Below are 22,951 nucleotides of genomic sequence, written 5' to 3'. Positions count from 1 at the left end.
CCTCGCCTGCATCTGCGTGATGCATCGGCTTCTCCCCTGGGACGGTTCCTTCCCCTTTCCCCCGGGCGATCCGAGCTATGGCGGTGCAGCCGCTTCCCGTCCTTTTCCTCGTCTGAATCCCGTCCGCTCGCTGGGTCGCCAGTAGCGTCCGCCTTTCGCCGTCCTTTTTCTCCTTTCTAGCTCCGGTGGAGGTGGGAGCGATAATTATTTGTGCAGGGAAGGAGGCGTTGTCCCTTAGCCAGCTGGACGATGCAAGAATGTAAAAGGATTGTGGTTTTCCGGGTGTTTTTTTGTGGACCTGTGGGTAGTGGATCTGCCTCTGGATTCAGTACAGCACAATTACCGAGGCAGCCATGTTGGGATGATGATCTGACAATCCTTCCTGAGCTAAGTCAGGAGGCAGGCGTCAGGAGACAGGATGACAGGCCTGGTAGTTTTTGGGGTCATTGGCAAAATATGAGTATTAAACTGAGATTGGAGAGCTGGAATTCACCAGAAGCAGATGGTGAATTTGTATCTGTTCTCTGAATGTAACATAAGTTCCCACCAAATTTTCAAGTACTACATTACTGTCCCCTTCCAGCTTCTTCTTAGATCAGCTCTTTTTTGTTATTGCACAGTCCAGGGGTGATAAATACCCATTTGGTTATATGATCAGATTTTCAGTGCATCACCAAGTTCTGCACCACTGTGTTCTCTGGCATCTTCACTTAGTATAAAAATAGCAATTCTGGGTGTTCGAGTTCAGCTGATATGTCAGACTGTCATCACTACCTGCTCCTTAGTGGAGGACCTAAAATTGGATTCACCGTGGTCCTCTTGTTCCTAAACCCGTGCTGCTCTGAACAGCTGTTTTCCTAACTTTCCATATACTAGTCTTTACCTCTGCTAATTTTCTTTCTTTAAAGCTGTTGCACTGATTAAGTTACAAGCAAATATTTTTTTTTTTGAATAGTTAGCAAATTCTCTGATAAACCTATGCAGCTATGACACAATGGCTGGCTATGTTAAATAAAAGTGATAGTTCATCATTTGTTATGTGTGCTGGGTTGTTTTTTGATTTTTTTTTTGTTTTTTATTAATTTGAATTTAGATACAGATTCTGAATGTGGTTTTTGTAACCACTTTGGACTTGTTGCAAACTTCTCTGAATATGTGAATAGTTGGAGTCTAAATCCATACTCTGCTTGTAATTTTATTTAACAAATAGCAATATGTTCTATATTTTGATACTGCATAAAAACTGCTTTGCCAGAATTTTCAAATGCATCCGAGGGTCCAAGTCTTAATGAACAATTTGTTTCTTTAAACATTGTTGTGAAAGTCCAAATCTAGTTAAAGTGATTTGAGACCATGAAGGGTGATTGACCAACACCAGTGGGTTTGTCAGCTTGAATAACAGAAAATATACAAGATATTAAGACAGTTCGTTTAATTACACACTCACTGTGTGATTTACAGGGTGAATATCTTTTAATGATAGTTGAAAATAAGTATAAAGTTAATAAGTAGGATTTGCTTTTGTGCTGATGGAGCTCACTAAATTACTCAAATATTACGCACCATCTGGTTTAGAGTCAGTGGTGTTTGATGTCAGAGATTCAAGCATGAAGTTCCCTTTTCTACTTGGTTCATTATTGGATTAGTACAGACCGAATGCTAAAAGATACACAAGTAGACTTTTTTTCCAAGGCGTTAGCAGAATGATTCATTCTAGCATGGATGACAACCTTCTAAGCCTCAAATGAACATTCTTAAAAAAAACCAAACAGCTGCCTTTTCTAAAGATTGTTCTTCTAAATCTGTATCAAAGGCTGTATTGCACATTTTGTTTTGCTCTGTTGCAAGTTATATCTCCTATTACCACTCTGTAGACAATATAATGTTATCACAGCAAGTGATACTACTGGGAAATGTGCACCCTGGAAAACCAGTTGCAATTTTGTTATCTGTGATGCTATATGACTTGGTCTCATTTTGCCTTATTTTATCATTATGGATGATGAGGACAATACTACCTTTCTAAAATGTTACAACTAGTTAAAGTTGCTGATTAGTGGAAAAAAAAAAACCCAACACCTCAATAACTTAGATTTATGGAAACCTTGAAAGAATATATCTGTTTTGATTAATTTTCTTATTAAGGAAAATTAAGTCTTGCATATGAGGCAGTGTTCAAAACATCTGAAATCCATGTGCAAGTACAAGTAGGCATTTTGCTTACTTCAGCTATGAAAAGGAGTAGAGCTGAGAATGAATGAGATTTAAAATTAACACTGCAATAATTTTCTATGAGAACAAAAGTTAGGGTTGGGAGAAGTTGGTAATTGCAGAAGTCTAGCAGTTAAATTTTTGTGCTGTTGTAAGTTATTTTCTGACCTGTTTGGTCAGAATTTCTTTGCAGCTGTACTTCAAACAAGGCTGTCATTTAGCTAGTGCATATGGAGGCTCTGGCGTTGTGCTTCTCATGCTTTCTTATTGGGAATATGGTGTCCAGAGGTACTAAAGATTTTTAATTTCTTTATTTTTAAGTCAAAAAAGGATTCTCTCGCTACATCTTGTGCTTGACAGTTTCCTAGAAATACTAGTTGTAGAAATAAATGTGGTAGTCTGAGAAGTATTTCTATGGAAACATCAGAAAAAAGTATCTTTGTATGTTGGACTCTTTAGGAGGAAGGGAAAATAAGCCTTCTACATTTCATAAATAATATAGGAACACATAGGTTGTATTTTTGGTTTCTTTTTTTAAAAAGTCCTCTTATTAATGACTTTACCTCTATACATTGGTCCTTGTGGGCAGCTGACAAAAATATGTTTTTTGCATTAATATGGATAGATGAGGAAAAGAAGGATGAGAACCACTAAACCAATGTCAGTAGAGTTTCTCTGATGTGCTGCACCCTATGAAAGTTCCACCTACTTGTCTTGTCCTGCAGTCTGACAAAGTAAACTGTATCACTAGGTGATAATAACAGAGATTTTGCACTTGATGGATGTCTTAAATTGTGTTTCAGAATGCTTAGTGACCAGGTACATAAACATTCCTGTTTTCTAGCAGCAATTTTCAGGGTCAGTTGAATAATGCTACTGGGATGTATCAGGATTAGTTTTGTCTCTTAGGTTCCATGTAAGCGCAAGGGTGGTGTTCAGAAGGGAGAGCAAAAACCTCTGGGGTTTTATACTCAGGAAGAAGGTTTATAATGAAGTTACATGTTTGATACACTTTGTTATACAAAAAAGCAGGCACCTCTGAGCAAGAGTGAACAGAGCAGTTCTCTACCCAACCCAGAATCTCTGTGAAACTTTGAAGACCATTCAAAATAATTCCCATTACTTCTTTGCTCTATTTTATGTGTACGTTTTCATATAACTTCTTAAAATTCTGTGCTAACCTAAAGTAGACTGTGTGGCTGTCTCATGAATCATTATTGTACCAGTTTGTTGTGCCACTGACATTGAAATTCAGTTGGCTTGTTTCTGAAGACTCTCTTAGTAGTCTGGTGAGATACCTCAGGTACCTGCTTAAATAAGGGATGATTTAAATTGCTTCTTTTACTTGGTGGAGTAATTTAATTTCTGCCTTCACCATGTGATGGCATTAATGAAGTAAAGCAGTTTTATTAAAAACTTCTTGTACAGTGTGAAGATGTGTCATAACTTGAGTTAAGCATGTATTAAATATTTTTGCCTGCCATAGAATTCACTTTAAGGCTGAAATGCTTTAGTTCTGCTAGTAAGTTGTGTTTAAAACCCTGAAATTAGCATCTCCAGTACTGTCTGGGATGTGCTTTAAAGTTTGGATTGTAGGTATCCTGGAGAGTTTTCCTGCCAACTGAAATGCTTCATCATTTGGATGTGGTAGGATTTGAACAAGTATTTTGATAATGAAGATTAATTTACTGATGAAGATTTGTTGAAGATAGTAATATTTACCCTGAAGGCAGTAATTTTTGATTCCTCTTCTTCCTGAGAGTAGTGTGTCCTTTAATCACTAAATACACAGTTAGCTAATGAGTTTTTATTTCTTTTGAGAAGAGGACTTTCCTAGGACTGCAAAGGGTTCTTTAAGATTGTTGGGTACACCCTTTCCTCTGAAAAGGTGTGAGTTGAAAGTCAGTGTGATATGACCCGTGAGGTTTGTGTTAGTTTTAATATTGCTGATGCGTTGTGGCTGCCAGGGCTGACAGCTAGAGAGCTGGGGTATGTAGTGTATGGCAGATAGCTCATGCTGAAATATAAGGAGCTGTATCTCTGCTTCTAAAATTATCTTTGCTGGGTTAGACCTAACACATGTTGCAACCAGATCTTCATTTTGGTATTCGTGTCCATACTTTCTGGGAAGAAAACCAAGTCATGAAAACAAATCTGTTATTTTGTACTCTTCAAAGGAACTGTTTCAGGTGACGGAAACTTTTGACTAGGGGGACAATGTACAGGTGTATTGCCAGGTTTCTTTCAAGTGACAAGTTGGGGGAGAGGGTGATTGGAGGGCAGAAGTTAGCTAACAAGTTTAGACCCCCCAGATTTTATCAACATCTTCAATGCAATAGCTGTAAATAACTATATTATATTTTTCTCTTTAGAAAACACCAACAGGAAGGATAACTTGAAGCACTCTTGACCCTTTCACTTTCAATTTCTTGGCTACACTACAAGCAACCAGAATGTCGGGGGCTTCCGTGAAAGTGGCTGTTCGGGTCCGGCCCTTCAATTCCCGAGAAACCAGCAAAGAGTCCAAATGTATCATCCAGATGCAAGGCAATTCAACAAGTAAGTTTATTTTAATCTCGTAAGGGAATCTTTCTCTCTCCTCTGCCTTCATGCTCAATCCTCTTCTTTAAACCGAGGCCTGTTTACATTATATCATATAGAATTGCCCTTCATCTCTTCTGAGGCTGTCATTACAAACTAGGTTGTCTCTGAATTGAACTAGAAAGTATAAATCACTAATATCTTGATTTTGATGCAGTTGTTTATAGTGATTGCTAGTGGTGAGTTGAGAATTCTACAGAAAAATTAGAATACCAAAGTGAAAACCTTTTGGGTATCTTCAGTGTGTGGGAGTTTAATGTGGATTGACACACAGACATACCCTGCAGACAACCATGTGATGATTGTTGTGGTGTAATGCCTGCTTGGATCTGGTGCTCTAGTTCTGGGTGTGCTTGTTCTGCTGTCTGTGCCTTTGTTTAGGAGCATAATTTGAGAAAGCTGAGGGGGAAAAGGATGCTAAGTTTTATGATTTCCGTGTCTAAACGATGGCAAATAACAGACAACGTAAAATAATCTTATTCTAACCACTTTGAAGTGTTAGGGTTTTTAAATATTGTAGGTCCAGTTTAGGACTCTTCCATGGGAAACGGAATGTGGGTACATAATTTATTGATTGGATTATAATTTATTTTTTTTTACATGCTTTTTAAGGTCAAGGAAGTATTAATGCCATTTGCTGCAGTGTCATTGGCCATGTGCAGACTAGTAGACCTAGAAAGTTCTGTTCTCATGGTAGTTTTTAATTGTTAGCTAATGAAGTAAAGCCATCTTGTCTGTAGCTGTAGGAAGAAGAAACACTCCAGAGTAACTTTGCTTTCTGATTACTTGAGTATTTACTCATCCTGGTCAATACAAAGCAGGTTGCATACTCCCTTTTTTTTTCAGCTGAGATTATACTTCAGCCTGCTTCTGCAATGGAGCTTAGATCCTTGTTGAGGTCACTTAAATTATATAATGTTTATGGTTTCATTGAAAGAGGGGCATCACACAGAATAGAGGTTGAATTTCAGTGCAGTATATTTCTTACCTTCAAACCTTATGTGGAACATTTTTTGGGGTTGGATTTCAAAACAATATTTAGAAGTCATCTCATGTAGAAACAGGAGAAAAATACTTCTTGATTTATCTGTTTAGAAATTTCTTTACAGCTATTGCTGTATTTTGTGCTCTAGAAATGCTCTGATCTGTAGCTTTCTATTTGAGTCTGATGGCTCTGATACAAGATGGGTGATAGGACAGATGGTCAGGTTTAAGTCATCGGAGGCCATTACAGGATGTGGGAAAGGACTCATTCCTTTCAGTAGTTACATGTTCTTAAAATCTGTGGGCTATTTTTTCTCTGTTAGAGGAGAAATATAGAAGAAAGCAATAGAAAGAGGAGTAATTTTACTTGTTGAACTGAAGAGGTTTATATAATATATGAAAAAGGCACTGTTTGGTGGGAAAAAAATGAGCAGAAATGTTTTCTTCAAAGAATCTTCTTAATGAGGTTGTCTGATGCACATAACTTCAATGTGAAATTTTTGTGCTGTGCTTTTAGGCAGTGTGGGTAGATGAGAGGGCACAAGTACTGTTGCTGTTTCCACCAAGGATTTTTTCTTTTTTATGATCCCTTATTCTTTGCAGCCTCAGTTCCATTACTGAACTCATTATGAACATCTTAACTTCTTGGCGAAAAGCTGACTACTGAAAGTGGTGTTGGTGTCCCTGACTCTCGTATCTGATAGAGCAATTTCAAAATAAAGGGAATTCAGTAGTAATTCTAGCCTGTGGAGTTAGTGCTTCATACCTTCAAATGTGTCAGTGAAATGGTCAAGGCTTAGATATCTTGCCTCTGAGAAGGTTATTTTTTTCTTGTGTGCTGATCAAGTTGACAGGACACAAATCTGAGAGGCTGATATGTTGGGTAGTGACTATTTTAAGACTTCAAGCCAGTTAAAGTTCCCTTATCTTGGAATTAAAGCCTAATGGACTATTGTGATGAACAGGATTGATGAGGCGATGAAGTCTGATCGCTAAGAAGGGATTGTGACTGTTACTTGGACTTGAATTCTTTATGCATCGATTCACCAGGCTGTTCTGTGAATCCTTTTTGGGCTCTGAGTTTAAACTTTGCCCAAGTCTGAGTTTTGTAAACATATTAGCTGATAGAAGCAGAGAATACATGGCAATGAAACTGAGGCAAAGTGCTTAGAGTTATTTTGGGAAAACAGTCTAGAGTTAATCAAGTGTATCACATGTGCACTCCAACTATGTTTTAGTGGCTGTATGAATAGAAGTGTTTTCTGACATCCGTAATGAGGTATATTCTTGAAGCTGGAATGCCACCAGGGGTGTTGCCTGTTGCTCTGCTTTTGTTAGTCAGTTTTTGTGTGAGCGTGGCTGTTAACACCTTCTGGGAGTGCCCAGCATTCACAGTGGGCTTGCCAGCAAATCAGAGTCCTCCTGGGTTAGATAGCTTATTCTCAATTTTGCTACACAGTTTAATGTTGTTAAAGCAAAGTTTGTTATGGAGTTGAGTCTACAGAATGAAATAATTATCCTATCTGGTGCTTATATAATTTCTTTGGATAAGAGCAAGGCCTTTCATCAAGATCCATAGTAGATCACCATCTTTATAATTTCTCAGTGTTTAAAAAATGACCATGTAGCTGAATATAGTTCTATATATGTTCTAATGTCAGAAAAAGGGAGTTCTTACAAAGGTCTTTAACCCACAATGTTAAGACCACTTACAATGAGTATTTGGGACGTATGTTTTTCAGCCAGAAGGATGCAAAATACAGGAATTTTTAAGTTGGTAGTTTAAACGTATTGTTTGTGTCTTACCTTGGTTTGGTATACTAAGGTGATGAGTATGTTTTTTTTCTCCCTTTATATTTGCAAATATCTTGCACTTAAAGAATTGTCAGTTATAATGTTTTTAAAATATGTGCTGTGAAAATGAAATTCTGCAGTCCAGCTGAAGTCACATGCGCTGACTGCATCAAGGGGCTGGTATTTTGGCAGAAGGCCTGTGCTGCTCAGATCATATCTAATTGCAGATGGTATCTACTTGAACGGTACTGCCAGAAGTTCTGCTTTAAAATTTCCTTTCAACTACTGGATATTTAGCTTATCTTGCTCTAGGTCAGACTAACAAGCATTTGAAATGAATAATTCAATAATAGATCATGATTGTGAACATATGTTAATTGAGCATGTTTTGTTTATGATTCCTGCTTTCTTACTTCTTTTGTTCAGAATGATTTACAGTAATACACTTTACCCACAATGTGTTAATTATTTTCTGCCTGTCCTCTTCATTAATTACTGTTTTTGTGGGGAGTGGGAAAAAGATTGTGCTGTGTGATACCTAGGTTGAAAGCTGAACTATGGATCTGAATATTTTGTGTGTCAGTAGTTCTTGTGTTCATTCTTGTATCAGGTTTTGAAATGTAACAAATACAAACACTGTTGGCAGTTGCTGCCTTGGATTATTGAAATGAAAAGCTGGACTATTCTGTGCCTGAAGACTTCCCTAGTGTTGTGTTTTTTCTGGTGTGTGTTTGTTTGTTGGTTTTGTCGAAGTGTTTTGATAATCCTCTCTGTAAATAAAAAATGCATAAATAAAAACAAATTAAAATGAAGCAGGTTGAAGCTAGTACTCTGAGTCAGCATTTAGATACTCATCACTAGCATACAGTCCACATAGCTTATTCTTTTAAAAAATGAGATAAGTATGTAGAAAACTGAACTAATGAAGCAAGGAGATAAGGAAGTATCCTACATGGAATACATTATCTGCAATTGATTTTACATTGTTTGTGCCCTAGATGAATGAAAATAGGTCTTAGCATCTTACAGGTACCAGTGACAGTGTAAAACAAAGTTCTCAAACTAGTTTGTCTGAAACTGTTGTATATTTTGATTTGTTATAAACCACACTAATGTAGAAATGCACCTGCATGGTCTAGGTTGTCTTGAAAGATATGAGTGGAACTAGATCCTCAAGTTAGGACTGAAGATCACCTATTTGGATTTAAACTGAGTAGTAGTTTCTGTGGCTTGGTAATGGTGGAAGGTTCTTTTGTGGACTGCTTAAAAGTATTTGATGTTAAAAGTAAATAGGCACAGTGGAGCAGTCCCAGCTGTGGATAACAATAGTCACAGCTGCTGCTGTAGACATATGGCAATTAGGTTCTCAAGCCGGCATCCCTGGCATCAGGAACACTTGGTAAGGCAATCTGCAGTTAATTTGTAGAGTTTGAGGGGAAAAAAACCCCCGTCATATGGTTGTTGGTTTTTTTTCTCTCTAACATTTATAAAGCTCTGGTCTAAACCTAAATACTTAAATTTTAAAAAAAACACACAAAAAACACATCTATTTTGAGTTTCTTTTCTGTTTAGTTTTTTTTTCTTTTAAGACATGTCCTGTTTTATGCAGTTGTTCTCAAGCAAAATGAAGATGGGTGGAAAAGCAGGACTTAGCTTCAAAGGCTTTTAATTTGTGGCATGTTTGTCTAAAGACAGATTTTGAAATACAATACTGAAATTGCTGATGTTTGGAAGATAATACAGAAATCAAAGCTGTTGGAAGGGTTATAGAGCAAGGTAACCTCATCAGTAATTCAGCCAGTATTTTACTGGTATACATTGACAGGGGAGTATTGTTATATCTTGCCTTTTTCATTGTTATGTGGTTCTAAAATGTAGTAACATATTTCATAAAAGCTTAATCCAAAGGGGTGGGGGGGAGGAAGAAAGTATGGTTTGCTGATAGTTTTTCTTTCTGGTTTAATTTTTAACTGTTTGTTAAGACACACTGAATTGAAAAGAAAAGCTATTGTGTGTCTGTGCCTTCAGGTGAATACTAAGTATGATTAATTTAGGTTTCTGCAGTAAGTATTCTGTAAGCAAGGTTCTATAGTTTCACTAAAGAACTCATATCATTAAAATAATCTTTGGTCTAAATTACTGATGAGAAGAGTCCTTGTAATAAACTGTCTTTTAGACTGGCACTGAGCACATGTAGATAGTAATGGGAATTTATGTAGCATGTGCTACATAGGTAGAAAAGCAAGCCAAAGAGTTCATTGTGGTTCTTTTAGATAAAACTTTGCTTTTTTTTTTTCCCCCCCTTCTCTTGATGAGACATTTTCAATGAAAGTATGGAATAAATGGAAGAAGTATTTTAATAGATTGATTTCAGTCTTGACTCTCAGGCTGTCTTCTGGAAATTGATAATTTTTGGTATCTCAAAAAAGAAAGCCTGCCTCATTTTTTTTGACTTGTGCCTGCCAGAAAGCTTTGGTTCTTAGAGCATGTCTTTTGTAGTGGTTTTTACACAGAGTTTGTTTTTCTTATTTTCTCCTCTCCTCTTTTTAACTTTTTTTTTTTTTTTAATATATTTTATTTCCAATGTTGTATGCTTGCATCTTGCATCATGAGGCTGCTTTGGGAAAATATACAGAAGTGGAGAAAAAGTCACCTAACCCCTACCCTGATTTGCTGGTCTGTAATTCCTCCTAAATGCAGTTCAAACTAAATGAATGCTTGCCCAATATGTTAATACTGTATTGCATTCATGGTAGATGTGTTATCAAACTACGCTACTTAATGGGAAGATAAAATGTGTGTCATGTGGAGGATGCATGAATTATCTTGCAGTTGAGGTTGAACTGGTTTGAAGGACAAATCAAAGAAATCACAATAGTGGAGATTACCCAGTTATTCTAATGGCTGTGCTGCTAATTACTGTATTTGTTGCAAGTCCTGTACCAGACAACAGAAGACTTGAATGCAAGTTTGTCTCAAAGAGAAAAAGGAGGCAATCTATTAACTTTAAATAGTTCTTTTAGGGGTGGAGTTTGGTGGGGAGTGATTTTTGCACTTTGAGGTTTTTTCTAATAGTGCTGGGTCATCCTGGAAATGGGAGTCATGGTAATGCTGAATGCAGACAGCAAGCAAAGGCTCTACATAGGAACTTGAGAGCTCTGTGTTTTGCAGGGTTAGGGATTTCTGTTGCTTGTCTGTAAGTTTGTCTTAGTCACTGTCTATGCATACCCTGCCATGCTGACAGTTCATATGTTTTGTTACAATTCTTGAATGGATTTTGGAGAAGAAAAAAACCCTTGAATTTCTTAGGTGCTTGGTTTTCCTTCTAAAGCCATTCACATGATTGTATAAAAATAAATTGAAGTGTTAATTCTGCACACTGATTAAAACAGTTTTCCCTTTTTAAAAAAAAAATATTACTTTGGGGATGTGGGAGAAGATGAACATTTAATGATTTTTAAATGTTAGAGGTACAAGTAATGGGTCTGCAGCAAGACTGTGGGATGGCTATAATGTTCTAGCTAATGTTAAATGAAGTTGAGCTATATTTTAAAAAATTGTTATGGAGTTAGTATTCTTAATATAGAGAGAGAATATTACTAATGAACCCAGAACAATTTTTGGTCAGGGTTGAGTAAACTCTGTGAAATGCTGCCCTGTCAGAATTAGTGTCCACTGACACAGTACTAGGGCTTTAGAGAGAGTTCTTTTTATCAAATGCTGAAGTAATGCACCACCCTCTAGTATGGAAGTAGAAGAAAATGCAAATTGTCAATGCTTACTACTTTAAGATTTGGTTATTTTCACTACATGAATCCTTTAAGACATGGAGGCTGACAGAACAGACTTCCCAGGATTCCAGTGCTAAATGATGTCCTCTTTGCCTAGTGCTGGCATGTGTCTTTAGGTAAAAAAGGCCTTTGGAGAAGGCCACGGGCTCTTAGAGATGTCATCAAGTAAAAGTAAGGGTTGAAGAGGGATGTTTTATCCGCTGTGAAGCAAAAATGCGTGAGGAGAGAATTCAGCTCAGCTCCCAATACTTGGCTCAGCTGCACACACAGACCTGATACACATCTTCTGCAACAAGATGGTTTCAGGTAATCGGTTGTCAAAGTTTTGGAATGGTTTGGTTCAGCTTTTCAGATGGGTAGAACAGTGTGGCTCGACTGGCTCCCGCTTGGTGCAAAGCCTGCTGGCATGCTGTTCTCCCAGAACACCAGCTGTAGAGATGGTATTTATAGCACTTGGATCTGTAAGAGCAGCTGAGGATGAGAACGGCTTTCTAGCAGCTTCTCTGATGGAGCATTTGCCTTGCACTGGTGCTGGTGAACTGAACTCCCTCCCCCAGCCAACCTTTCTCCCAGTACAGGGTTGAAATTCCGCAGTGGGGAGAGAATCCGGTTGAATTCCAAATGAGCTGTTCTTAGCTTCTACTTGGTTTCCTTCCCTTTTAATGATTTGAAAAATGCTAACAATGCTTTGAAAAGCAAGCACTGCTTTACAAGCTGGAAGTGTCCATTTCCCTTAATTTATCTCTTGTAATAACAACTCTGAAAGTCTGTCTTATAAAAACACTATAGCCGTATATCTGATTGCAATGTATGCCTAGGAAAGAAGCCAGTATTAAACATGCATTTGGGGTGTTATTCACGTTCCAACAAAGAATGTCTGCTCCACCCTGCTCTCAGTAACCAACATGTTCTCATTGTTGTCATTCCAGTCTACAGATGGCGCAGATATATTTTCCAGACCCTTGCGTTTCAAGAGGCTGTATATTTAATGTTAATCTGGTCTTGTGGAGTCAATTCTAAAGACCTCAGATCTTTTATATTGGTTAAATTGATTAGTCAGACATCATAAAATAAAACTGCTGCTTATATTGCTTCAAGTAGAGTTTGATGAAGGAACAGAAAATAATTATTTGGTATTTGTTTCCCTGAATGTTAGCCCTTCCAAAATTCTGTCTAGACTAGAATGTTGGGTCTTTTTAAAAAATCTGGGCCTATTCCTTTACCAGTGATTAACAAGAACAAAAGTGAAGACAGGACAGTGCTTTTTTTTCCTAGTTGTTATCTCTTAATACATGTTGGCATTTGGTAGGAATGTGTGCTCTGCGTAGGTCACTGCTGCCACTAGGAGAATAATTGAGGCTGGTGTGAGGCCTCTTTTGTGAGATGAAACCTCATTTTCTTTCATATGTAGAAGTTAGAGACGCTTTGTGGCTCCAGCATTGACAGATGTGGTAGCAATATGGGAAAGGAAGATGGAAACAAGAGAAAGCAGGCAGCACTGCGCAAGTAATGGAAGTTCAGTTTCTCCAGCTCTGCATCTGATGTTCACCATTATTGGATTCTCTTTCTGATAGTTTGATCTTTTTGGTGGTTTGTTGTTTTTTAATATTAATCTGTCAGTCTGAGTCCTTCTCCCCAGCACAGGCTGTATATCAGCTAATCCCAGGATTTAACCCAAGTTAATTCAGCCTGCTGGTGTTTATCTGAAGGGCAAACTGCAGTTAGCCAGCTCTTCACTGGAGCACCCTGCAGTGACTAATGCGTGGCATGTCTGGTGGCAGGATGCCCTGTAATACCAGTCTGATCGCTAGCAGAGGTGGAACTGTTCAGTCTGGTGACTTAACTTTAAATGCAGTGAGGGATAAGAGAATAATTTAAGTTCCTGCCTCTTGTATGCTTTGTGCTCTTTTTATTTCAAGGACTTATTAGAAAGAATTGCTTGTATCCCTAGATACTGAACTGCAGATGGTTTCTAACCTGCCAAATTTGTGACAAGCTGAGGAGTAATGCTGAGTGGGATGAAAACAGATTAGACTTGGACTGCAAGTTCAGTGTCATTATAATCTGATACGACATTCAAGTGGTTAAGAAGTAGTTTTGGTCATTCTTTGTGCCTGCAAAAATATTTATGTGGCTGAGTAGATGAGAATGGAATGAGGGGGCTGATCTTGGCTAAGCTTGCTTGCTTTTTTTTTTTCTTTCTTTCTTTCTTTCTTTCTTCTCTGTAGGTTTCCCACTGTCTGTTTACTTTCTTAGTTTTAACCAAGAATGGAAGTATAAGTCTAGAAAAAAAGACTGTAAGTGGGAAACTGTTTGTGTATATGTTTAGGAAGGGGGTGAGAAGACCGAGAATGCTGCTTCCAATTAGAAGTATTCCTGAAGACTATAACTTTGCATCAGCTCTCTGTGCTCCACAGTCTGGTTATAACTGTAAAATAAAGTGCATATTTGAGGTATGCTTTTTGAATTTCAGCTTCAACAAATCAGAGTTGGATTTATAAGACAGAAAAAAATAAGAATTAGATATCCGAGATGACAGTAGGAATGCAAAATCATACATGAAAAACATATGGGTACTGTTTCAATAATGAAGTGGTCTTTCTAAGTTCAATAAGTTTTTGCTAAAATTAAAAACTAGCAATGAATTTGATCTCATAGATTTTAAAGGTTGAAAGTATATGTTATTTTTGTGCTAGCTGATAATGCAGATGGTGGATGGTTTGAAAAATGTTAATTAAGGAACAAGTAGGTTGGACTGTGGAAGTACCTTATGCCAAGAAATAAAGTTGCCGGTTTAAGTAAGAGCATGTTCAAATGTTTTGTGGAGGTTGATTTGTTACTGTTGATACAGCACATCTAAAATTATAATTCCTTCATTGACTGTGCTCTCACTTTCTCCATATCTTTTATTAGGCTGTAATACTCTTAGTCTACATCTTCTGTACAAGGACTAATAAGTTAAAGTCTGTGGATCTTATGTAACAATATAAAATTTTGGATTATTTGGTGTGAAGAAGTTTGTTTTAAAACTGTTGGCTTCCTTACCTTTTGGTCAGTAATCTATAAAACTCAAATGTTTGTAGTCACAGGTATTACAAAAGCCCAAAGTTAAACAGCTAAAGAGAACTGTATAAATGAGTTGTGCTTCAGCCAATATGTGCGTTACCCCTGCTTAGAGGCACCCTAGACAGTGTGAAGCAGCTCTGTGTGGTTAACTATACCACTGTAAGGAGAAATAAGCTTTAAAAATGCAAGCTGTGTCTCTAGGTTGGGACAGCAGTGAGTATTAAATAAAGTGCTTCAAATTAAATTGTAATGCTGCATAGCTGTTCACACAGTGCACTTTTATTTGAATTTTATATCAATTTATGTCATATAATTACTTCTACTTATTCTGGTTGCTTACTGAGGTAGAAAACAGATGTAAATATTATGTCTTAAGGGAAGCATATTATTCAAAATTTATGGAAATTTATAATTCAAATAAAAAGGTAACCACGTGGGCATTTATCTCCCTCAAACAGATTAATAATTTGTACTGTATATTTTGAAACATGAATATTCCCATGCTTTTTTCTCAATTTTCCATTCCAAAGGTAGATGGTGGGCATTAACCCAAACTGTGGTTGCTGCTTTGATTCCAGAAGGTTTTTAGACACTGCAGTAGAAAAGTAGCATCTTCAACTTGTTTCACCTGTTCCATGTCTCTGAGTTGTGCATGTAACCTTTTTCGTAGCCATGACATAGAAGATGGTGATTTTGTAAAATACCCCTTCCAGTTTTCTGTTTGATGCAGAAACCTTAACTTGTGGAAAGCTGAAAGGCTCCACATGACCTAAGAAGTTGGCTCTTGGTGAAGCAAGGGGCCTGAAAAAGGGATCAAGTTTCTCAAAAACTGGCTGCTTATGCAACATTCAAAGTTGCTTCGGTGCCATGCTCGTGGTAGCCAATTATAGCTGCAGCACAAAGCCTTCGTGTCAGTTTGCAAACAGAAGAGTTAATTGCCACATTGAACCTTTGAAATAGCAGATAAACAAATTTATTCTCTAAGATAAAAAGACCATTAATGTGTTCCTGCTGTGATCATCTGCCTTATTGCCTTTCTCATTTCCTGAGGCTCTGTAATTAAACCATTAACTTGCCTACCATGCCATGAGTCTGCTGTGGTAAGAGGAGATAGATGATGACCTATTTCATGATTAATTAATACAATTCATCTTGGCCTTGCATGGTTTAAAAAACAAACAAAATAACTTAAAAGCTTTTAGTGTTTTTGTGGGTATTGGAGGCACTGATAAAGGTTCTCTTTTTAATTGTTTCCTTGTTCAGATGAAAACATAGCTTGCTGAATAACATGATACGTCAAATCAGTGTTGCACACTCAGTCTGATTTCTGCATGATCAGGCTTTTTTTTCCAATTTGGTGTATGAACTTCTAAGATGAAGCTTACCTGTACCGTAAGAAGACTTAGTTTCTTCAGAAATATCCATTAGGGATATCTTAAAGGAATATCAATTCCTTTAAGAGTAGCTAAATGTCATGGATTTGCTTGTTCCTCCAAAGTAGATGCTTGGTTCAGTAGACACCTTCAAGTTAGGTCAGTTATTTCAGTTTGAATTTCTGGTTTCTTAGCTGCCTCACCATCTTCTTGTCATCTTTTATTTTCTCAACCAGTCAGCTTGGCTAGATTGATTTGTAGACAGAATTCTGGTAAAACAGCAACTCTGAAACTGGAGGATGTAGGCTCTGTGTAAGAAACAGGAATGGGGATAAATAGATGTCAGCCTTGGACTAGTGAAAAGGCTGTGACTGCATCACAGTAGCGAAGGGACAGCATGCAGAGTTCCTGGCAGCCAAGGGGTTTTCTGTTGCAGTGGAAGGTTTTGGCCAGGCAGCTGCATTCTCAACCTCTGACAGAGCTGCTTTCTTGCACATTAATCTCCTTTTCCTGATAGCCTTTTCAAGATACACTTTGCAAAAACAGGCATCCTAGAAAGTAGTTTTCAAAACAGTGAGCTGGATGTGGAACTTGATGTGAAGGAGCTGAGGAAAGCCCTGCTGAAGAAAGTAACAAATAAATAAAAAAAAAAAGCTTACTAAAAATGGAGCAGAGTGGAACCATTGCATAAATCACAGAGCCTGAACTTAACTTTTCACAAATGTGATGGATCTAATTTAAGCTTGAAGCAAGTAGGATGAAGCTGCAGTGGCAAGCTTGGAGTGCCTTTCCAGGCACTAAGCCTAGCCTGTTGCATAGCTAGAGATCCTGTCTTTCAAGGGTGGTCAGTGTGCCTTTATGCACAGCAAGCTGCATGGAAAAAATAGCTATTCTGATTAAATGTTTGGCTGCTTTGCTTTCTTTCTGGAAGTGGTGGACTTGTGCTAGAGATTTTTGAAAACAATTAATGAGAAGTGTATGTTCTCACATCAAACCTGGTTTTGAACAATACTGACTTTTGTTCTGCCTAATCTATTTTCTGTTTCTGACACAGCAGAATCTTAGAAGGCAATTTAACTCTTGTTTCCATGGAGGGACCCAGTGCAGCTTTGCCTTGGCCAAGAGAAATGTCCTTTTTTCCTATAAATAACAATATAAAAATGGAAAGGAAAAAAACTTATGAGTACTTGCTATTTCACTGTTGATTCTAAGAGGAGACAAATCAATCATGCCATGAAGTAAATAAGTGAGGTTGAAACTCTCTTTTGTATTGGCATTTGCATGTTAAACTGAAACTGCACTGACGTTACCTGCAGTAACCAATGCATTTTTTTAGATTGTGGTTGAAAACGTGTTTCTTGGTCAGCAAAGATGTAGCTAAGCTTTTGCTTGTCTTGATTGCCTTCGCAGGCCAGGAGTTTTCAGTTTCCAGGACAGTGTTGCAAATGCAATGTACCAATAAATGTAGTTACTTCTCTCATTCCCTAGGCATGACTTCTCTCACAAGAGTGGTATGGAGTGTTCAGATTAAAATGACTTGCCATTAATATTAAGCAACAGAATGTGTATTATCAGGAAAGATGCTAGCAATATGTTTTTTCAGGCATCTGCTTAGCATTGTGCTACAGTGCATAGGAACAGGTTCTAGTACGTAGGAATGAGTACTATTTATTGCTGCTTTTTTCTACTTTTAATGGTTAGATTACTTTCCCTTGAAATTATAGCCCAAAACAAATGAATAAAATCATAGAATCACAGAATGGTTATGGTTGAAAGGGACCTTAAAGATCATCAGGATCCAACCTCCCTGCTATGAGCAGGGAGACTTCCCCCCAGACCAGGCTGCACAAGCCCCATCCAACCTGGCCTTGAATACCTCCAGGGATGGGGTTCCACAACCTCCCTAGGTAACCTGTTCCAGCACCTTACTATCCTCATGGTGAAGAATTTCTTCCTGATGTTTAACCTAAATCTCCCCTCTTTCAGTTTGAAAGCATTACCCCTTGTCCTGTCACTGCCTTCTCTGTTAAAAAAGCTCCTCCCCGGCTTTCCTGAAGCCCCTTCAGGCACTGGAAGGTGCTCTAAGGTCTCCCTGGAGCCTTCTCTTCTCTGGTCAGAACTACTGAAGGGAAACTAAAGCTGTATATGATTGCTTAGGTTACCAGTTTATGTGTTGATGCCTATGTTGCTATCCAAAGCCACAAGCGTTTTTGCCACTTGATACTGTACTGGTACCAGGCATATTATTCACTGGCTTTGCATGTCTGTCAGCTTTTATAGGCAAGAATGTTAGCACAAGGTGCATCCAAGTGAAATGGAGTTGGTCACAAGAAACAGAGTAGCAACTGTTGCTATTTGCAATCCAGACACTGATCTTTTCTCCACAATGTAATTTTGGACAAGAGCCCTGCTCAGGGTCACAGCATCTGGTAGAGGAGTGGTGTAATTTTAATGAGGGTTCTGTAACCACATTTTCAGTGGTTTTGGTGCAACACGATGTTCATGTTTGAAATGGTAAGAGATGTGGGTGTTACAATATTTATCACAGAAGGAAAGGGAGAAGCTGTATCTCCCAAAGGATAGCCTAATTGGCATGAATATGTGAGAAATAAGCATCCTTTGTTTAGAGTGACTAGTACCAGGATGTAAATCTTCCCCAGGAAGACTGTCACCACCTGTGTAGAGCTGCTTTCTTTGTAGATTTTTTTTTTTGCACATATCATAATTAGTGTATCACTTCCAAAGGCAGACTGCTGGAATCTAAGGCGGTTTAGCTCATTTTTATACCCTCAAGAGTATATCTTTTTAGAATCCTTACTTACACAGATGGTGTTGAAAACAGCTGATGGAAAGAATAGGTTTAAGTCTTTTCAGTACCAAGGTGGTGAAAAGTCTGAAGCAGTAGGGATTCACCTCTGCAGTGGGTGCTGGGCTTTTAAATTACCCTCCTTGCAACAACAAAACTACAGATACTGTGTTTGCCAGCTGAATGACAGCAGAATCCATTGTGTGTTACTGCCCTCCCAGGCAAAAGGCTTGGGGAGCTGTTTTGTTGCTCTGAAAGAAAAGAAACCAACAAAACAACAATCTAAAAGGTATCTGGAAGAACTTTCATTAATTTTGGGGAATTCACACATGTGACTCTGTACGGTAAGATTATTTAGCAGGAATTTGATCCATTCAATTAATGTCAGTCCTATTAAAAATCTGTCTGTAGGCTTTGTGTATGTAGAGTAATATTGAAATGAACTCTGCAGATAATCCCCAAAATGTCTGTAGATCCAGCTTTTTCAGAATCTTCTTCAATGCCCTGAAAATACTGAGCTTCTTAAAGAAAATCCTGCAGTGAGCTTTTGTACTGTGTGACATGTATTTTAAAATAGGCTTAAGTTGTGCTGTGAAGTCACCAGAGATTCTTGAACTCTGTGTTTTGGATCTTCCGTCTTGCTAATATCTCTCAACTCCTAAAAGCCAAGGGACCAGGATGACCTACGTCTGGCTTGCTGTCCAACAGAAGAATGTTGTTTAGCAGCAGCATTCCTTCTAGGAATTTTTTTCCTTGATGTATTTCAAACAAGGCCCACAGAAATACAGTGTTAGGAAGCTGTTTGTTACTTCAATCTTATTACTTCTGGGCACTGTGGTAACTTGGTGAATACTCAAATTAACAGATTAAATTGAGGATCACCAAGCTCATTAATTATGCTCCTAAGTGTCAAGTTAGCTAAGAGTTTGAATTTTATTTCCTGTAGGTATTATCAACCCAAAGAATCCTAAGGAAGCACCAAAGTCCTTCAGCTTTGACTACTCTTACTGGTCCCACACATCGGTAAGTTCTTTTACAAGAAAACTGTATTTTTTTTCTGGTTTTCTGGCTTGATTTAACTGCACTATCTTCTGATCTTCCCATCCTTGTCAGATATTTCAGCCTCATTCAAGTTAAAAGCTTGTCATTACATGTTTTTTCCTGTTTGGATGAGAGCAGAAAGCTAAGCTCTTGGAGCTTGTTAACAAATTGTGGATATTAGATTGCTTTTTTTCTAATTACTTAGAAAAATTCTCCAACAGTGTTCTAATCTCAGTATTTTAAGGATGGGTGTGAACCACAGTTAATTCAGTTGTGCTCTTAAACAGGTGAAGGTTTCTCAATTCCTTAAACTTCAAGGAGAAATGTGGTTTGAGTTCCCTTGACCTGTCTGGAGAAGGCAGAGCAGGGATCCATGTTTCCAATAGCTGCAAAAGCAATCAACTCTCCTCTAGCTGCCCTGCCCCACCCTCCTGCAAATCCTATGGTCTTGCTGGCTTCCAGTAATTGTTCTACAGCAGAACTGTGGTGTTCTGCCATCTACCCCTCCCCATCCTTATTTTCTCAAAAGATATAGAAATAAGAGATAATGGATTTCTCAAAGAGTAATTTTAGTAATTTGGATGGTGCAAATAAGACATAATACTTCCGAGCAAATCTGTGGCTAACAAGTTTGTTTTCATGATGAAAAACTTGTGTTTGTGCAGCTCTTTTATGGAACCTTCCAGAGCAGCTGTGTAAGGAGGTTAGAGGATCAGTCAGAGGAACATCATGAGCATAATTCCTGAAAACCAGCAGATAAGCAGCATCAAGGAAAAGAACTGGTCTGAAAAAACCTTGAGCCCAACTTTAGAGCAAGAGCAAGTAATGTTAAAATCCAGCAGTTGAGGAAGAGAAAACATGGTAGATAAAGAATAACAGTCACATCAAATCTAGTGACATGCTCCTGCAAAATGGAGTTTCAGTGGTTTGCTGTCTGCAGACCCCTCAGCATCTGTGTAAATGATCATTACTGTGATAATTTTTTCCTAATTGATCAAGAAGGGACATCAGAAAGCTGCATCCAGCTTTCTGTCAGTGTTTTTGTGTCCCATACCATGGCTGAAAAAGCAGCTTTTATTAGAAATGAAATGTAGTGTTGTTTTGCATTCTAGTGTTAGAAACATAGTGTCAGGTTTGGTTTATATCTTAGTGTTAGAAATATATAGTTTGTTAGAGATAAGTGAGATATCTGCACATTCTAAGGACACCAGGAGTGGTTTATGGCCAAGAAACTGAGGGAGTGAATTGGGTTCCACCTGGGGATCTAAACAGGGAGAAGGATTTATGGCCCAAGATAAGAGTGAACAAAGCCACTTCTGTCTTGCTCTTAGGGCAGGATGACACCAGTAGATTTGTTAATTGGGAAGACAGCCCAGGGGGCAAGAAAGGTTAAAATTTTACCTTAAAAGGTAAAAAGTAAACTGCTAGAATGGAATGTGTAAACAGGGGCGGGAAACTTATAGGATAATTTGAAGCGTGGGATAGGCTGTAAACCCTGGAGTACCCAGCCAGTGGGGAAACAGGGGAGGGAAATTTGCATCGGGAATAGGGAATATAAACCGTTATTCACCTTACTGTGGGTGTGCCTACTTGTTTAGGTCACCCATTCTTGCAAGAATGTAAATAAACTGTGCTTCGTTGAAGGATCTGTGTGGGCCTGTTAATTGGCACGACAAACGTTTCTCACACTTTTACTTCTCTTTTACCCCTACTGCCCCTCAGAGCCTTTGTCCAGACACTGGGATTTTCATAGCTTCCAGCCTTCCGTTTATGTTTGTTCTCTGAACTCTGCTTTTGTTTTTCTCCCCCCTGCATGGCTCCTCCCAGACATCCTGAATCTGGTTTGTTGGTGATCTTGCACAAAACTTTTTCCAGTCGTGTCAACAGGATTCACAAACCGGAGTTGGTTGGTTTCTTTGTGCAGATTGTTTTTTTTTCCTCAATGGTGATGGACTGGTCCTGCAAATATTGTCATTGCTGTTCTTCTCCAACTGGTACTGCCTTGGGAAAAAGTTGTGTGTGAAAATGTGTTATATTTGCCTCTTCCCAAGGGATTGACACAAGATAGAAGTAGAAAAAACCCCAGTTGCTTTTTTGAAATATTAATTGAATGATAGGGTAAGACTATTTCTGTTGCCTTCATGTCTTTGCAGCCTGAAGACCCCTGCTTTGCATCTCAGAACCGTGTATACAATGATATTGGGAAGGAGATGTTGCTGCATGCCTTTGAGGGCTACAATGTCTGCATTTTTGCCTATGGACAAACTGGAGCTGGGAAATCCTACACCATGATGGGCAAGCAGGAGGAGGGCCAAGCAGGCATAATCCCCCAGGTAGAACAGAACCCAGAAAGGGGTTTCGTTTTTATAGCACATTCAGACACACCTTTGGTGGTCTGCTTTTTGTGTATTGCAATAACAGTTAACAGAGAACCACAGCTTACTTCTCAAATGAAAGAATTCTACTGGGGAAGAAGTGCATTATAAGTGATTTTCCCTCTTCTACTTTTTTTGTTTAGATTGTACTATACAATCTGGATGTTTCTCCAGTTCCCCAAAAAACTAGTAAAGGAAGGTGTTTTATTCATCAGGTTTCTTGTCTCTTTCTCTGACTTTAGTTAGTACAGGACTTAAGCATGTTGTATTCAGCAGGTTGGTGTATTACTGATGACCATGCCAGAAACTTTGTGGAAACAAGTTTCCCAAAGCTAAACACTGAATAAAATATCCTGGTAAGAGAAGAAGTATCAAAACATCAAGGGGAAAAAAAGTTAGGGCAACAGAGCACAGCCCAGTTTTATTACCTCCCTTCAAATTTCATGTCAAATATCAAAAACAAATTTGAAGAAGTGGAGAGAACCCTCCAGGGGGGTTTGGCTGACAACAATTTATGCTGTTCTAATGAATTTAGCATTCTCTAGCTGTTGCTTGTGTGGCAGTTAAGTGCAGGCGTTGCTCAGTGTTGGAGATGTGTGTTCATCCATTCCCAAAATAGAAACCCGAGGCTGAGCTTCAGTCTTAATAAATACACTGAACAGCTTGAGTCCTCATTCTGCTTCAGATTTGCTGTAAATGTTGGCCCTGTGCCACAGGTGTGAAACAGTGACACAGACCATTGTTCTCTGTTTAAATAGTGTGGGTGTATGTACTGAAATCGGTAGCGAGTGTTCTGGGAATTAGCTTAAAATAATGTTGAAAGAGCTAGTGTGGACAGAACTGTTGTATCTAAGCATTTAGTTTTTATTACAGTAGTATAAAGTAACAGCATAACACGTAAAATGAGCT

The 22,951-nt window shown here is 38.3% G+C and overlaps 1 protein-coding gene across 2 annotated transcripts in view; it reads left to right on the top strand.

Annotated features, from left to right (window-relative positions):
* Nucleotides 1-4,581: 4,581 nt before the first annotated feature.
* The window catches only part of KIF1B (kinesin family member 1B), a 94,344-nt gene continuing 75,974 nt past the window's right edge, over nt 4,582-22,951 (top strand). For both annotated transcript variants that reach the window (XM_010005143.1, XM_010005144.1), the window contains exons 1-3: nt 4,582-4,770; nt 19,573-19,649; nt 21,821-22,000. In XM_010005143.1, the coding sequence (XP_010003445.1) occupies nt 4,665-4,770; nt 19,573-19,649; nt 21,821-22,000 (363 nt within the window). In that variant the 5' untranslated portion in view covers nt 4,582-4,664. The remainder of the gene's footprint in view (nt 4,771-19,572; nt 19,650-21,820; nt 22,001-22,951) is intronic.

The sequence above is a fragment of the Chaetura pelagica genome, unplaced genomic scaffold (assembly GCF_000747805.2).
Source record: "Chaetura pelagica isolate M959 unplaced genomic scaffold, ChaPel_1.0 scaffold159, whole genome shotgun sequence".
Taxonomy (NCBI): domain Eukaryota; kingdom Metazoa; phylum Chordata; class Aves; order Apodiformes; family Apodidae; genus Chaetura; species Chaetura pelagica.
This window is presented reverse-complemented; position numbering and strand designations above follow the sequence as displayed.